Raw genomic sequence first — 16,956 nt, forward strand, 5'->3', positions numbered from 1 at the left:
TATTCTCCAGGAATTTTCAAAGATTATTGCCAGTGGTTCTGAAATCACCTCTGCCAGTTCTTTTAATACTCTTGGATGTAGTTCATCTGGCTCTGGAGACTTGAATACATCTAAACTAGCCAAGTATTCTTGTACTACCTCCTTACTTATTTTTGGCTGTGTTTCCCCTGCTGAATCATCTGCTCCATATTCTTCAGGTCGGGCATTGTTTTCTTTTTTGGAGAAGACTGAGGCAAAGAAGGCATTGAGCGAGTTCTGCCCTTTCTCTATTCCCTGTTTGCTTTTCACCATCTTCTCCTCTTCACCATCTTGACCCCACTGTTTCCTTGTTCTTCCTTTTGCTACGGACATACCCATAAAAGCCCTTTTTGTTGCTTTTAACCTCTCTAGCAAGCCTGAGTTCATTCTGTGCTTTAGCTTTTCTGACTTTGTCTCTACACGTGCTGGCTATTTGTTTGAATTCCTCTCTGGTGATTTCCCCCTTTTTCCATGTTTTGTACATACCATATATATATATATCTGTATATATATAAATGTAAAAGTTCCATGTTTGTAGCTCGTGACCTTTCTCCAAAACCGCCTGACCGATTCCATTGAAATTTGGACACACTGTTCCATTCCAATATGCAAGTGTTTGCATAAACTCAGAGTCTATATATTTCATACATGAGACAGGTATAAACGTGATTTTGTGTTACAAAATATAGCACCCTCCAGTGGACGCCAAACCAACAGACGCTACCCACCCCACATCCCACCCACCCCCTCCTCCTACCTCGGCACCACCTACTCCTACTCCTCCTACCTCACCACGCTGGGCCCCGCCGCCGCTCCAGCCGCTGCCTCGAGAGCCAGGCTGGGCCCTGATCCCATGTCTGCCGTGATGGACATTGCCTCCAGGCCGGGCCCGCAAGTCCCCTCCGCCCACTCCACTGACAGCAGGAGAGGCAGGCCCGGTCCCACTGCTGCCCCACACCCGTCTCCAGTGTCCGATCCTGTGTCCGCCGCCACCGCCTCCAGAGCCAGACCGGGCCCGGGCCCCATAGCCACCACAGACCCCGACCCCCCAGCCTCCAGAAACAGGTCAGACCCACAGCCACCTCCTCCACCAGACCCAACGACGACACGAGAGGCAGGTTGACCCCAAAACTACTGCCACTGACGACACAGGAATGACACAGTGGACAGGCAAGGACAGGGGACCTCGACAACGAGATAGGAGGGGGAGGGGCAGATAGGGGGTCCCAGTGCTTCTCGAGGCTCGTGGAAACATGGCGACAGCCGGGGGAACTTCCACTTTCCACTTTCCCTTCCTTTCAATGCCACGGACTCCGCCACAGCAACATGTGGCTGGGTACAGCTAGTTTACAATCAAGAAAAGCCTTCCGACTATACCCATTGTAACATTTTGAACTTAATTTTTTTAAAACAAAATTTAAAAAATTCCTTCCAGTAGCACCTTAGAGACCAACTAAGTTTGTCATTGGTATGAGCTTTCGTCGGCATGCACACTTCTTTAATTTTTTTAGTTTCCTAAATCTCTCAGACATGCACACGGAGGCCCCTACCTGCCACATGGAGCACGACCACCTTCTTGACCCCTGCCTCACCCACCCCGGTGTGGCCCACGTGACAGACGTAGGAGACCCCATGGTCCTCGGGCAGCAGGCAGGTGAAGCTGAAGGTGCCATCGGGGGCCTGGCAGTTGTTGGGATTTTTATCTATCTGAGCTGCTCCAGCTAGTGGTACTATGATTTGTGTGCATCATGTGAGTGTCTGAGAGCGTGAGAAAAGAAAGTCTGTGTTAAATGCTGGAAATATGTATCTGTGTTTTTATGTTTGATTTATTTTTGTTGTGTGGGCTTATAGCCGAAATATTTATCTTATCTTATCATCTTCTTATCATATCTTGTCTGTGTTATCTCTTCCTTCTGATTACTGTTGGAAGTTGGTTGCACTTCTGTGTGTGTGTGTGTGTGTGTGTGTGTGTGTGTGTGTGTGTGTCGCAGTTCTGTACTGGTGTTCAGAGAGCACAGACATACTGATGGAGCCTCTGTATATAAGACTGTAAATAAAGTAGTTTTAGAACTACAAATGGGTCTTTCTTCTGCTATGATATGCCAGAAGACTGGTGTGCTCTTTTTAGGGGAGAAGAGTTGCTTATCACCAGCTGCTCTGGACTGAAGTAGATTTATAGCCAGAGAGAGCCATCGGGAACGCTCTGGAGACTTGGGAAATTTGCAGCCTTCCCAGGGCGCTTTCCAGCAGCGGTCACCCGAGTCCCAGATATAATAATAATAATAATAATAATAATAATAATAATAATAATAATAATAATAATAATTTTTTATTTGTACCCCGCCCATCTGGCTGTTATGATTCTTGTACTTCATGCTGCAAAGCAGGAGAAAATATTAAGACTGGTGTATATCACATGAGTGTTCTGTATTCACCGTGAGAAAGGAAGTGCTTGTTGACCTACCTTTCTCCCCACGTGATGTTATTGTATTTCCTTACTTTCACTTCTTTCCTCGCTGAGACTAGAAGGAGAAATGTCTGAGCTCTGGATTTTACTTTGTACATTTCCCTAAATAAAGTACTAATAAATCTGCTTTATGGCTCTTTATCTGTGTGTGCTCTGCTCAAGGCGAGCAGGGTTGCATATCACAATACCAGCATGGCTGGGGGCAGGCTCACCGCTAGCCCTCGCCAGAAAATGCCGACACTGTCAAAGAGAAAAACAACTACTGTATATTCCTGCGTATAAGACTACTTTTTAACCCAGGAAAATCTTCTCAAATGTCGGGGGTTGTCTTATACGCCAGGTCGTATTTCTTATATGGCGAGTATATCCCAAACTCTATATTTTAACTGGAAAAGTTGGGGGTCATCTTGTATGCCCAGTCGTCTTATACGCCGGAATATATGGTACCAGACTTTTAGAAGACATCCCTGTATAGGGAGGCTTTTAATGTTTAATAGATTACTGTATTTTATTTTTCTGTTGCAAGCCACCCAGAATTAATTATTATTAAGTGTCACACATTAAAAACTTCCCTGAACAGGGCTGCCTTCAGATGTCTTCTGAATGTCAGGTAGTTATTTATCTCTTTGACATCTGACGGCAAGGCGTTCCACAGGGTGGGTGCCACCACCGAGAAGGCCCTCTGTCTGGTTCCCTGTAACCTTACTTCTCGCCATGAGGGAACCGCCAGAAGGCCTTTGGATCTGGTCCTCAGTGTCTGAGCTGAACGATGGGGGTAGAGACGCTCCTTCAGGTATACTGTGTCGAGGCCGTTTAGGGCTTTAAATGTCAACATCAACACTTTGAATTTTGCTTGGAAACATACTGAGAGCCAATGTTGGTCTTTCAGGACTGGTGTTATATGGTCTCGGCAGCCACTCCCAGTCACCAGTCTAGCTGCTGCATTCTGGATTAATTGCAGTTTCCTGGTCACCTTGAAAGGTAGCCCCATATAGAGCGCATTGCAGTAGTCCAAGCAGGAGATAATAATAATAATAATAATAATAATAATAATAATAATAATAATTTTTATTTATACCCCACCCATCTGGCTGGGTTTCCCCAGCCACTCTGGGCAGCTTCCAACAGACATGCGCAGAACCGATTTCAGGTGCCACTCTGCCCATGTTTGGGCACCGGAAATTGGGCAGAGCGACACCAGAAGTTGCTTCTAGGCATGTCTAGACATGCGTAGAAGCGACTTCCGGTGCCGGCGCTGCTGATCCTGTATTTTTCTTACCGGGAGTTGACGCCTATTGTCCGCACCTCCTGTTGGACGCCGCCTCCTCCTCGGATTGCCAAGTTGGAAGAGACCCCAAGGGTCATCCAGTCCAACCCTCTGCAAGACAGGAATCTTTTGCCTCATGTGGACGCTCGGACCCACGACCCTGAGATTGAGAGTCTCCTGCTTAACCACTGGAGCCATTTGCTCCAAAGGGACTGGGGTCTCTCTCAAGTCCCCTCCTAATATGGCAACAGACTTTCAGTCTGCTGAGGAGGAGGAGGAGGAGGAGGAGTTTATTCTTTATATCCCACCCATCTGGGGGCAGGGTACGAGGCTGCTACCTTGATGGCCTCTAAGCCAAGAATCACAGAGAACTCTGCACATGCCCTGGACCATCCGAGCCGGGGCAGGTCCTCCAGAGCAGAACGCCCCCCCCCCCACGCCCAGCCCCTTCTGGCATCTCTTGTCTCCTCCACGTGCTGCCTCGGTTTCCCTCCTGGGAAGAAGTCTCCTCTCTCTTCCCCCTTGGGGTGCCTGGGGGGGAAGGGTGTCCCAGGGCTGCAGGGGGCAGTTCTGCTTCTGAATGGCAGGGGGAGACCCCCAAGTCTGGGAGCAGAGGGTCATGCTGCCCCCCCCATTCCTCTCTGCAGCTCTGCTCTTCCTTTGCATCCAGGCGCTGCTTCCTCTTTGGGTCTGGGGGGGGGAGGAATGCCCAGATCCCCCTTGCAATGGGGGAGCCCCTGCCAGGCCCTCATTCCCCCCCTGCCAGATCCTCCTCCAGATCAGCTCAGGTCTCCAGCCCAGGCCTCAAGGGAAGCCTCTCTGGGCAGGTGCATCGCCTGGGTCTCCTTCTGGGTTGCTGAGCGAGAGGAGAGGATGCAAAGCTGCTTTAAGGACCCCAAGATCTTGTCCTGAAGGGGATGAGGCAATGCAAGGAGGAGAAGGAGAGGGTTTTGGGTGGCGGGTCTGCAAACTTCTCTCTCAGATCCCAGAGTGAGCTTTCAAGGATGGTCCCCATCCTGGAGTTTCTCTGCAGCTGCTGCTACTACCCGTGTTTCTCAGAAAATAAGACAGCGTCTTATATTTATTTTTCCTCAAAAAACCACACTATGGCTTAAATAAGGGGATGTCTTATTTTTTCCCTCCCCCTCCTGCCGCGGCCGGCATTGCTGCTGTGCCTATCACTATGTCTTATTTTCAGGGTATGGATTATATTCCTTGAATGCTTAAAAATCCTGCTACGACTTATTTTATGCCTATGGCTTATTTTCTGAGAAATAGGGTAGAAAACAAGCCCATGGTCTCTGGGAACAGCTGGGGCTTCCGGAGGAAACAACACGGGGTTCCCACCTTTTGTGGAAAGGGGCGGGGAAAATGCCATCTCTTGGCCCTGTTGCCTCACTGGGCTCCTCCTGGGCCTTTGTGACCATGGGGGTGGGAAATACAGCTGTCCCCAAACAATGTGGGGGGGGAGGGAGGAAGAGGAAGAGAAGGAAGAAGAAGAGAAATGAAGGAGAAGCTGGGAGGGGGAGCAGCCAAGAGAGAAATGAAGGAGGAAAACTCCTTCAGGAAAGTGGGGCCAATGAGAGGATGAGGTCGAGGCCAAGGGGAATCTGAAACCGGATTGGCCAGCTGTCCAATGAAGAGGTTTCTGATTGGTCCAGCTCTGCTCTGGGGTGGGAAATGGGGACAGATGGTTCTAGGAGCCCAGTATAAACTGGTTTAGTGGCAGGAAACGCAGGGAAAGGATGGCAGGTGTCCCTCTTGCTTTGAACTGGGAAGAGTCCCAGAGCCAGGGGCTGCCCTGAGCAACATGCGCCCCCCTCCTCCCTTCTGGGCTTTCCATTTCCTGCCTATGGGGCTTTTACGGGGGTGGGGGGCTGCTAGACAAAGCTGTCCAAGGGATCTTTCCCAGAGGGATTCAAATATATCTGTGAAAGAAGGAGCCACAGTAGTGCATGGGCAGCCCCTTGAGCGCAGGCGCAGAAGCAGGAAAAACGGCACGGAGGGCGGGGCGGGCTCATTGCCCTCGGCTTTGGAAGGGTTAAAAGGAGCAGTGCTGGATTCCTAGAGAGGAGAGGAAGTGAAGGTGGGGTGAAGGTCCTCCCTGGCCAAATTCCCTCCCTCCCACCTCCCTTCCGGCTGCTTTCTTCTCTTTCCTTTGCAAAAGCTTCCTCGGTGAGTCTCCTCTCTCTTCCCTCTGAGGGTGCAATGGGGAGAAGGGGGTCCCAGGGGTGCAGGGAGGGTGCATGGGGGTCCCTGTTCAGATTATGCATTGGGGTGAGAACCCCAAGTCAGGGAGCAGAGGGTCCTGCCCCCAATTCCTCTCTGCCAAGGCTCCTCTCTCTTCCCCCTGAGGGTGCAGTGGGGAGAAGGGGGTCCCAGGGGTGGAGGGAGGGTGTATTTATGGGGGTCCCTGTTCAGATAATGCCTCGTGGGGGGAGACCCATAAGTCAAGGAGCGGAGAGTCAGGGCGGAGGGCGAAGGAGAGGCAGCAGCGAAGGGGAGAAATTGGAGGCGTCGAGGAGGAGGCTGGAAAGGGGGGAGAAAAACGGGAGCGTAATTCGGGATAACACGGAGGGATCAAGGAGGCCAAAACAAGCCGGGGAAGGAAGGAAGGGGGGCGCCCGGTGGTGGAGGGAAGCGCCTGGTGCAGAAATCACTTCAAAGCAATGGATTCAATGGAAGCTCACAGTCACTGCAAACATCCCAGCATCAATATTGACAGGAAATCCTCCCCACCTGCTGGATTTCTGCCTGCCAGAAGGATGTAGAAACCCAGCCAAAAAAGGGGGGGAGGTGGGAGAGAGAGCAACAAATTCTGCTTCTCTTCCTCACAGATTCACATAACCCCAGGGCACCAAGGTCCCTTTGCGTCTCCCATGAAATATTTGAGCACCCCCCCCCCCAGTTAATGGGCATTGCCATTCAAATGGTGTGTGCACGCTGCATCTAGTGATCAGTTTTGCAGGGCGGGGCTTACTTGGGTCCATGGGCCTCCAATGGGGAGAATTAAATCCTTTATTAATTGAGATTCTGCCCCTACACATAAATCCTGGCTATGCCCAATGCCTGCTCCCCCCTAATATTTTATTTAAGTTGGCACCCCTGATTGACTGTAGCTCTTCACTACTGCTGCTGCTGCTGCTGTTGTTGTTATATTAAATTTGTATCCTGCCCCTCATTCAAAGTTCACAGGGTGATTCACAACATAAAAATGCAAATTTATAAAACTAAATGCATAATAAAACAAGGATAAAGGCAAACCAATTATCTCTCCTCCCACAAACATATTTAAAAGGCCATAGAATGTTAACCAGCCAAAGGCCCAGTTATAGAAACACGTATTTGCCTGGCACCTCAAGATGTAAGGAAGGTGCCAGGCGAGCCTCCCTTGGGAGAGCATCCCACAAATGGGAAACCACTGCAGAAAAGGTCCGTTTTTGTGTTGCCACCATCCAGACCTTTCGTGGAGAAGACACGCAAAGAAGGGCCTTAGAACAGAGGCTGGATGGCCATCAGTCAGGGATGGTCTAGTTGAGAATCCTGCATTGCCCCAGGGGGTTGGCTAGATGGCCCTCAGGGGTCCCTTAATACCGTAATTTAATAATAATTTATTATTTATACCCCGCCCATCTGGCCGGGTTCCCCCAGCCACTCTGGGTGGCTTCCAACAAAACATTAAAATACAGAAATCCATCAAACATTAAAAGCTTCCCTAAACAGGGCTGCCTTAAGATGCCTTCTAAAGGTCTGGTAATTGTTATTCTCTTTGACCTCTGGTGGGAGGGCATTCCACAGGGTGGGCGCCACTACCGAGAATGCCCTCTGCCTGGTTCCCTGTAACTTGGCTTCTCGTAGCGAGGGAACCGCCAGAAGGCCCTCGGCGCTGAATCTCAGTGTCCGGGCAGAACGATGGGGGAGGAGACGCTCCTTCAGGTTTACTGGACCGAGGCCTTCCTACTCTACACTTCTCTGAGGCAGGTTTGTGAAGATTTTTAGGCACAGGTTGAGTGCAAGGGGTGCATAGGATTGTAGCCCATCTTATGCACCGTTGGCTTGGGAATAAGTCCCACTGATCATGGTGAGACTCTCAGGCGAGTAGATTGCTGCTGTGCAGTCCTGCTTTTTAAATAAATGTTTTTTTTTCCAGATATACAGAGCTTGATGAAATCCCAATAAATAAAACCTCCCTTCAGTAGTTTCAAGCACTACTACAGATTCCACATAATATCTGTACTGCATTGTTTAGTGTGGCAGCACCTGCACTTTGGAACTCCCAGCCTCTTGCAATAAAGCACGTGCCTTTGCTAGACTCTTTTCAGGCACCTGCTAAAAGCATTCTTGTTTAGGCAAGCATACCCAGATGCTTACAAAGTTGAAATAATTTTCAACTGTTTTAATTTTTTGTTTGGCAGATTTTTTAAAAATAAATTTTATTAAATAAATAAACAATAATATTGTAGCCTTTTCCGCTCTTTAGCTGGGGTTCATCTGCGTTGCTCCCGTGAGAGGGAGAAAGGAGTCAATCGGACACCGAGGTTTGCTCTCTGAGAAAGAAGTTTATTTTCTGCTAGCAGAAGGCACTGCTGTGAATCGAGTCATAAGCAAGTACAAAAGACAGGCACTTTGAATGAGGGCTCTTCCCCCTCCCTAGGAATCTACCTCTCTAAGTGGGTGCATGTAAAGGGTCAAGGGTTACATATACAGGTTCTGTTCAGCATCTTTCTCATATATGTTGACAATGTAAAAGCTCCATAGAAGGGTCTGGGTGACTCGGTGCCATGCTCCTATAGCCTCGAGAGCGGAGTCTTAATTCCTGCCTGGCATGATTGAGTGCGTCAGAGTGGTATTGTAGCACCCCCTGATAAGCCGTTAAGGCTTCCCCTCTTGACAAGGCCGTTAGTCTATCTTTGCTTCCTTCTGATAAAACTAGCCTTGCCTGGTTCTTCTCTGCTGCTGATAACCTAGAGATAACCTGCTCTGGGGGAGAGGGCACTAAGAAGCACTTAATGGTTTCTATTAGGAGAAGGGAGAAGAGGAAAGGTATTTATAGAATTCAGGAGGCCCAGTTAAGGGCCAGCTATACAGAGCTGCGCAAGCAGGATTGACTGATCAGAAGTGATCAGAAATATACAACTATATATTGGGTTACAGACCATATATTGGGTTACTTTTGTATGAACCCTTATAATCAGAATTGGGTTACATCTTCCTTCAATATAAATAAAACAACACAAGCCAAAACACAACCCATCCTGTATATTTATGTATCTGGCCCCAGTGGCCTACTTGTTATCAGAGGACCAGAATCCACATTCCTTTGTAAGAAAATATGAAATAGTCAAAATATTTTTGCAAGCAAAAAAACAAAAATCAATGTTGGGGGAGGTGACAGGAAATTTTCCATTCCGGGTACCACCTGACCTGCCACACCACTGCCAGGTGGTGCTAGGGGGGGGGTCCCTGTTCAGATCATGCCTGGTGGGGAAGACCCCCAAGTCAGGGAGCAGAGGGTCCCCCCTTGTCCTCTCTGCCAAGCCAGGGAGGGGATGAGTTCACAGGAGGTCTGCAGCTCTCTTCTTCCTTGGGATCCAGATGCTGCCTTCCTTTTTGGGGAGGGGGCTTTGGGTCAAGAAAAACTGGGCATGCAAAGAGACCCCCTTCAGATTTAGGAATAAGTCACATTAGTTAACAGGCTGTAGCCAGATGGAAAATTTGTACTTGGGGGACCACAGGGTGAAGAAAAGCCCTTTTGCATCTGCAGCAGCACAACCGGACCACTTCCTCTGTCCCAGATGAAACAACACATGTCTCTCCCCTATTCAGGCTAAGCAAGTAAACAAAGTAATGTGAAAGCAAATTTCAGATCTATCCTCAGGAAATGCTAAAGCAAGGATAAAAGACTCCTCCCAACCTTCTGGGACAAATGAGGAGGGATTATCAGTCATTGGGTGGCTCGTACTAATAACAGAGGACATGGAAAGTATAAAATCCTTTTTGGCTGACTGTAATAAAATCCTTACCATCCTGATAGGTACTTGTAAAACCTTCTAGAAGAAATCTAGCAGAGAGTCTGTGGGTTTTGATAAACAAATGGAAATTGGTGCAATCTCAAAAGAGGCTAGTTCTATCAAGCAACCCTAAGCCTTTGGGAATATTGTCACAAGAGGAGCACAAAGCTCACCTCTGGAGATTTAAAGGGTCTGCATGCCTGGTGTTCTTAAGAACACGACAGATTTAGGACATGTGGAAGATCTATAATTTGACGGCTTCCATGCCAGGCTGGGGGCCACATTTTGAGACTGGAGACTTGCAAAGATGGTGTATAAACACAGACAGTATCTAAGGAGGAGTGGTGTCAGGGGCGTCGCTAGCCTTCTGGCTGCCCGGAGCCGGCAAACCAGAAGGCACCCCGCCGGGGGCGCGGTGTCTGTCGTGTGCATGCGCCCCTTGCTTCCCTCCATAGGCGGGAGGAGCGCGAGCCAAAAGGAGAGTTCAGCTCCCTCCCGCCTGTGGAGGGGACGCTGTGAGCTCCTCAGCGGCTGCCACGAGCGGCAGTGGCGGGCCGCCCTGTAAGACTCGCTCCGCGCCGCAGCTTGCTCGGCTCACGCTTTCTTTCTGCTCGGGGGAGGCGAGGGGCAGGCCAGAGAGGGCGTCAGCTGTCTGCCCCTCTCCTTGCCCGAGCAGAAAGTATCAAAGCGCAAGCCAATCAAGCTGCCCTGTATGCTCTGGTGAGGCGGGGGGCAGGCGCATGCGGTGGCCATCGGTGGAGGTGGCGAGGGGCTGCAGCGCTGCCCCCTGCAGAGTGGAGCCCAGGGCGCCCCACCCCCCTATTGCGATGCCCCTGAGTGGGGTATTCGTCTCATGATACTTCAGAGATGTGGCATCACCAGCTCCTGCTTCCATATACAAATTTGGTCCCCATACAACCCCTGACCGAGGCAAATATGGCCACAACACCTGCCTGGCTTGCCATGAGAGAGCTCAAAGAGCGTCAACAGGGCTCTCCATACAAAGCACATAGCATGGAGGAACCTACATGTAATAGCTACTAGTCTGTTTTCTGCCCATGCTCTGGGGTTGCAGTTTTCAGGCTTAGGGACAGGATGGTGACTGGTTTTGGCACCAAGTTCTGTCAATGGGATCTACTCTCAGGTCACCACCTAAACCACTGGAGAGGTTTAGAAATGGGGCTTCTGTTGGGAAGGGGCTGCCCCATTTGTGCTTCTCCAGGGGCAGGAGAACATCTAGGGCAGGAGAATCCCTGCAGGGCCCCTGAGGCTCCCTTTGCTTCTTCCTCTCTCCCAGGACCCTGCAGCTTGTTTTGGCTCCTTGACTCCTCAGGAAGGATGAAAGAGACGGATCCTGCCAAGCTAGCGAGGATGGAAGGGGGAAGATGGACGGTTGACCTGGTGAGGTTGTCTCCTGCATCCCTCCTCACAACCTCTGAGCGTTCCCTCCCAGGGACCTCCAAGAGATCTGGTGAGTTCCAGGGGAGTGGAGATGGGGACGTGGATGGAGCCGGAGAGGTATTGGGGCTTGCTCAGCTTGGGGGTGGGGGAGGAAGGCAGGCGGATGGATGACAGATCAGCAAGTATATTAATATTTTGAACTCTTTGGAACTTATATTTAAAATATTTGTTTGAAATTTGAGGTGATATTGCAGCCAGTTTGTTAAAATGGGGTTGGGAAAATAAGCAGCGATCATTTCCCGCCCCCTAAAACGGATTTTGACCTTGAAAGAACTGAAAAATGTCAACAAAAGAGTACTCAGCTGGGTTCCAACAAAATGTTTTGAGAATCTTGTGGGAATTGACTATTGGAATGCATCATGAAGAAATACAATTACAGGAGACAATACAGCAACCGCAGATGGAGGACAGAAACAGCGACTTTTCTGTTGGAGGCATTTTGGAAATTGAACCGAAGGACAATGATTGTGATAGTGACTGTGACAGTTTAAACAGTATAAATGAAAAGAAAGCCCAACACGAAGGAAAAGAGGACTCTGTATTGGAAGACAGTTGGAGGAATATCCCCCTTTTGTGGGGGAAAAGACAGGACTTGGTGGATTTGCAGAACAACCACAAGGAAAAGGACAATCAAAGAAGAGGAAAACCCCGGGGGGGGGGGGTATAAGAACGGCTGGACTGTAAAACATTGGAAAAGGGGGGTGGGTTGAAGGAGAAATGGACATTTGATTAATAGGACTGAATAACAGGATTGAAAACTGGATTGAAGACTATGAAACTTGCTGTGACGGAGGGGGATAGCTGGGAAAAGGGGAAGGGAAGGCGTATTGAAGATAGTTATTGATTAAATTGAAATTTAGTATGAAAATTGGTTTAAAAGTTATGGAGGTTTTTGGAGGGGAAAATTAGGCGTGGGAGGAAATTAGAATTGGAATAGGTGAAATTAAGATATGTTACGAGATGATTAGTAAGGATAGAAGGTTTAAGAGGAATTTTAAAAAAATTAGTATAGTAAAATTAAGGCTACAAAAAAATGTGATGATGAGAAAGGAGATAATGATTAGAAAACTGGTAAAGGAGAATTAAAATGAGGACCGGGGAAGCGGGGAGGTAGGGGAAGCCCTTAAAACAATGTTTATGGATATAGATTTGATAATGTGTTTTTTCTTTTTCTTTTTCTTTGTTCTCTTTTTTCTTTCTTTTTTTCTTTTTCTTTTTATAGGACAGGTATGGAAAATAGTTGGGTGGACACCCTCCTTTTTCCTCTCCAGGTTCTTGGGGCTCTCTGGTGGCAGGGGAGGGCTCTGAGGGGTGGAGAGGGGGGAGGGGATAAACCTAATTATAAAATGGACTGCTTCCGTCGATTCACCGCGCATGGGTGTCTCTAGTGGCAGGAGAGGGCCCGTAGGGGGTGGGTGGAGGGAAGGAGTGAATTTGTCATGTATGTTGTCCTTGTCTGCAAAATCAATAAAATATTTTTTTTAAAAAAAAAAAGGCAGGCGGATGGAGATGGAGAGCACCTTTTCGGGCTCCTCCACCTGCCTGCCTGCCTGCACCTGCCTGCCTGAAACTCCACTGACCTGGCCATTTACCAGGTCTGGAAAGGTCACGCCCACCCACTAGTCCCATGCAAGGAAGGATGCTCCAGGCCAGGAGGAACAGGAAGTTTTAACTGGCTGGACCAAACATTCCCTTGCATGTTCACTCTAGCAAAACAAGGAATGTTGTACTTGACTGCTCCCAGTGGATTACATCCCACATATGGATGGAGACCAAGAGCGTCTGGGATTCTCACACCCCCACCGTGATCCCTCAATGGAGGGATATCAGTAGTCTTCTTTGTGAATGTTCTTTGTCTATTCATGCCTTTTTACACAATGGCCAGGCTGGTCTGAACCGCTACGGCCTTCTTAAATGTCGGCTTCAGACTTTTTAGGGAAGTTGATGTAACTTTTGTCAGGTTTGTTGCTTTTGCTTCTGCCTGCATTTGGTTGACCAAAGAGATGACTGACCTTTGAGATGGAGTGGATTCCGTGATTGAGCCAAACAAAATCTATCCCAGATAAAAGCCAAGCAATAGGTCAGTTAATTGTTGTTGTTTAGTCGTTTAGTCGTGTCCGACTCTTCGTGACCCCCTGGACCAGAGCACGCCAGGCACTCCTGTCTTCCACTGCCTCCCGCAGTTTGGTCAGACTCATGTTGGTAGCTTCGAGAACACTGTCCCACCATCTCATCCTTTGTCGTCCCCTTCTCCTAGTGGCCTCAATCTTTCCCAACATCAGGGTCTTTTCCAGGGAGTCTTCTCTTCTCATGAGGTGGCCAAAGTATTGGAGCCTCAGCTTCAGGATCTGTCCTTCCAGTGAGCACTCAGGACTGATTTCCTTCAGAATGAATAGGTTTCCTTTAGAATGTCAGTTAATACCAGTCAACAAAGGCAGTGAAAACTATAGTAAGGCCTCACATCTAACTTTCTTCAGTTCTTCCTCTATCACAAGAATTCATTAACATTGTTCAATAACCTGGAGCTCCATTTCTTCCTGCGGCTCTAATTAGCTTCTCTCTTCATTGCAGATGGTGATGAATTGGAAGGGAAGAACAAGGGGGACCAGAACAGAATCCACATAGTGGAGAAGCCATATGAATATTCAGAGTGTGGAGAGAACATCCATCAGAGCTCCCAGTCCATCTCCCGTCAACGAAAGAGCTTCGTTCGGAGGGATAGCCTCACTTCACACAAAAGAACTCACAGTAGAGAGAAATTGTATGAGTGCAGAGAATGTGGAAAGAGCTTCAATCGGAAGTATAGTCTCACTTCCCATCAAAGAATTCATACAGGGGAAAAACCCTATCAGTGCTTTGAATGTGGAAAAAGCTTCCGTCACAGCAGTGGTCTCTCTTCCCATCAAAGAAGCCATACAGGGGAGAAACCCTATCAGTGCATGGAGTGTGGAAAGAGCTTCAGTCGAAAGGATCATCTCACTTCCCATCAAAGAATTCATACAAAGGAGAAACCCTATCAGTGCTTCGAATGTGGAAAGAGCTTCCGGGAACGGACTAAGCTCTCTTCCCATCAAAGAATTCATACAGGGGAGAAACCCTATCAGTGCTTCGAATGTGGAAAGAGCTTCAGCGAGGGGTCCTATCTCAGTTCTCATCAAAGAATTCATACCGGGGAGAAACCATATCAATGCCTGGAATGTGGAAAGAGCTTCAATCAGAAGGGTAATCTCATGTCCCATCAAAGAACTCATACAGGGGAGAAAACATACCAGTGTTTGGAATGTGGAAAGAGCTTCCGGAAGGAGATTAAGCTCATGAGCCATCAAATAATTCATAAAGGGGAGAAACCTTTTCAATGCCTTGAGTGTGGGAAGAGCTTTCGTCACCGGCTGAGTCTCACATTCCATCAAAGAATTCATACAGGGGAGAAACCCTATCAGTGCTTAGAATGTGGAAAGAGCTTTAGTCAAAGCGCACATCTCACTGCCCATCAAAGAATTCATACAGGGGAGAAACCCTATAAATGCCTAGAATGTGGAAAGAGCTTCAGTCTCAGGCAGAGTCTCAATACCCATCACAGAATTCATACCGGGGAGAAACCCTATCATTGCTTAGAATGTGGAAAGAGCTTCCGGGATCGGACTAAGCTCTCTTCCCATCAAAGAATTCATACAGGGGAGAAACCTTTTCAATGCCATGAGTGTGAAAAGAGCTTTCGTCACAGAGTCACTCTCACTACCCATCAAAGAATGCATACCGGGAATAAACCCTATCAGTGCTTGGAATGTGGAAAGAGCTTCAATCAGAAGGGTAATCTCACTTCCCATCAAAGAACTCATACAGGTCAGAAACCCTATCAGTGCTTGGAATGTGGAAAGAGCTTCAGTCACAGGCACAGTCTCACTTCTCATCAAAGAATTCATACAGGTGAGAAACCCTATCAGTGCTTGGAATGTGGAAAGAGCTTTCGTCAGAAAGGTAATCTCGATTTGCATAGAAGTGTCCATACAGGGGAGAAACCCTATCAGTGCCTAGAATGTGGGAAGAGCTTTCGTATCAGTCACAGTCTCACATCGCATCAAAGAATTCATACAGGAAGGAAACCCTATCAGTGCTTGGAATGTGGAAAGAGCTTCAGTAACTCCAGCAATCTCACTTGCCATCAACGAATTCATACAGGGGAGAACCCTAAGAATTCATACACAGGGAAGACCAAAAAAGAAAAGCAATAAAGCCAAATTAAGCAACCCGTAGAAAACACAGTTGTATGTGAAAGAGAAAGGGGCCGAGGAGAATAACTAAAAATACCCTTTATCACATCTGTATCTTATAACAATAGAATGGGAAACACCAGAGATCTGTTCAAGAAAATTGGAGATATGAAAGGATTATTTTGTGCAAAGATTACCATAATAAAGGACAAAAGTGGTAAGGACCTACAGTGAGGGGGGGAGTATTTGATCCCCTGCTATATTTGCCCGTTTGCCCTCTGATGAAAAATGATCACTCCATAATTTTAATGGTAGGTTTATTGTAGCTGTGAGAGATAGAATAACAACCTGGAAACCCTCAGAAAGCCAGAAGACAAAAGTCAGAGATTGATGTCCATTATGATGAGTGAGATAAGTATTTGATCCCTTATCAACCAGCCAGATGTCAGGCTACCTGGTATCTTCACTGTATGTAACAAGCTGAGATTAGAAGCACCTGCTGTAAGGGAGAGGTCTTACCTGTAATCCCAGCTCGTTACAGTACATGTACAAAAGACACCAGTTGACAGAAGCAATCAATGCTTGGCTTTCTTTTTTTGTATTTTGTGTGAAAATAAAATAAAATAATTAAAAAATTAAAAAAGTGAGAACAATGTTGATCCAGTTCACAAAGTTCTCAAGAAGGTAAACAAAAGACTTAAAAAAAACCCAAAACCAGTACAAGGCAGGTTCGCCTGTTTTAAGTCATGCACAAAAAAAGGCTGACATTTGCTCAATGTCCAAAGAAGCAATTTATCTGCACAGCATGTCCTTAATTTATGGAATGTATTGCCGGAACACATGGTGGTAGATACTGCCTTAGCTGGCATTCAAATCAAAATAAAAGGATTAGAAAACCAATTTTTTTAAAAAACGAATCAGCGATAAATTTTAAAACAGATTTTTTTCATACCGTGAAGTTCAGAGCCCATCTTTTTCACGGGATCCTTATGAAATTTAGGAATGTCTGCATTCCCACATTTGGGAAACCCTGAGAGCGTGGGACCCACGAGGCCACAGGAGAGCCATGGCGTCTCTGAGAGCAGCTGGGGCTTCCAGAAGAAACAACATGGCATTCCTCCCTGTTTTGGAAAAGGGTGGGAAATGCCATCTCCTGGCCCTGTCGTCTCACTGGGCTCCTCCTGGGCCTGTCTGGACATGGGGGGAGGGGGAATCCAGCTGCCCCAAAACAATGGGGGGGGGAGGAAGAGAAGAAAGGAAAAATGAAGGAGAAGCTGGGAGGGGGAGCAGCCAAGAGGGAAACTCAGGAGGAAAACTCCCTCAGGAAAGTTGGGCCAAGGAGAGGACAACACCAAGGGGAATCTGAAACATTTACATTCTTCAGATACACTGAAACATTCACACAGAGATGCGTCCAGAACCCTCTTGAATTAACAGTTCTGTGGTGCCCAGAACTGTGTACAGTTCTGGGCACCACAGTTCAAGGAGGATACTGACAAGCTGGAACGTATCCAGAGGAGG

The 16,956-nt window shown here is 47.8% G+C and overlaps 1 protein-coding gene across 1 annotated transcript; it reads left to right on the forward strand.

Annotated features, from left to right (window-relative positions):
• The first annotated feature begins 5,870 nt into the window (after nt 1–5,870).
• Nucleotides 5,871–16,631, forward strand: LOC118092326 (zinc finger protein 883-like). Its single transcript, XM_060280506.1, has 3 exons — nt 5,871–5,927; nt 11,061–11,234; nt 13,796–16,631. Exons 2-3 carry the CDS (start codon nt 11,102–11,104, stop codon nt 15,454–15,456), a joined length of 1,794 nt encoding a protein of 597 aa, XP_060136489.1. The 5' UTR covers nt 5,871–5,927; nt 11,061–11,101; the 3' UTR covers nt 15,457–16,631.
• The last annotated feature ends 325 nt before the right edge of the window (nt 16,632–16,956 follow it).

The sequence above is a fragment of the Zootoca vivipara genome, chromosome 12, assembly GCF_963506605.1.
Source record: "Zootoca vivipara chromosome 12, rZooViv1.1, whole genome shotgun sequence".
Lineage (NCBI taxonomy): Eukaryota > Metazoa > Chordata > Lepidosauria > Squamata > Lacertidae > Zootoca > Zootoca vivipara.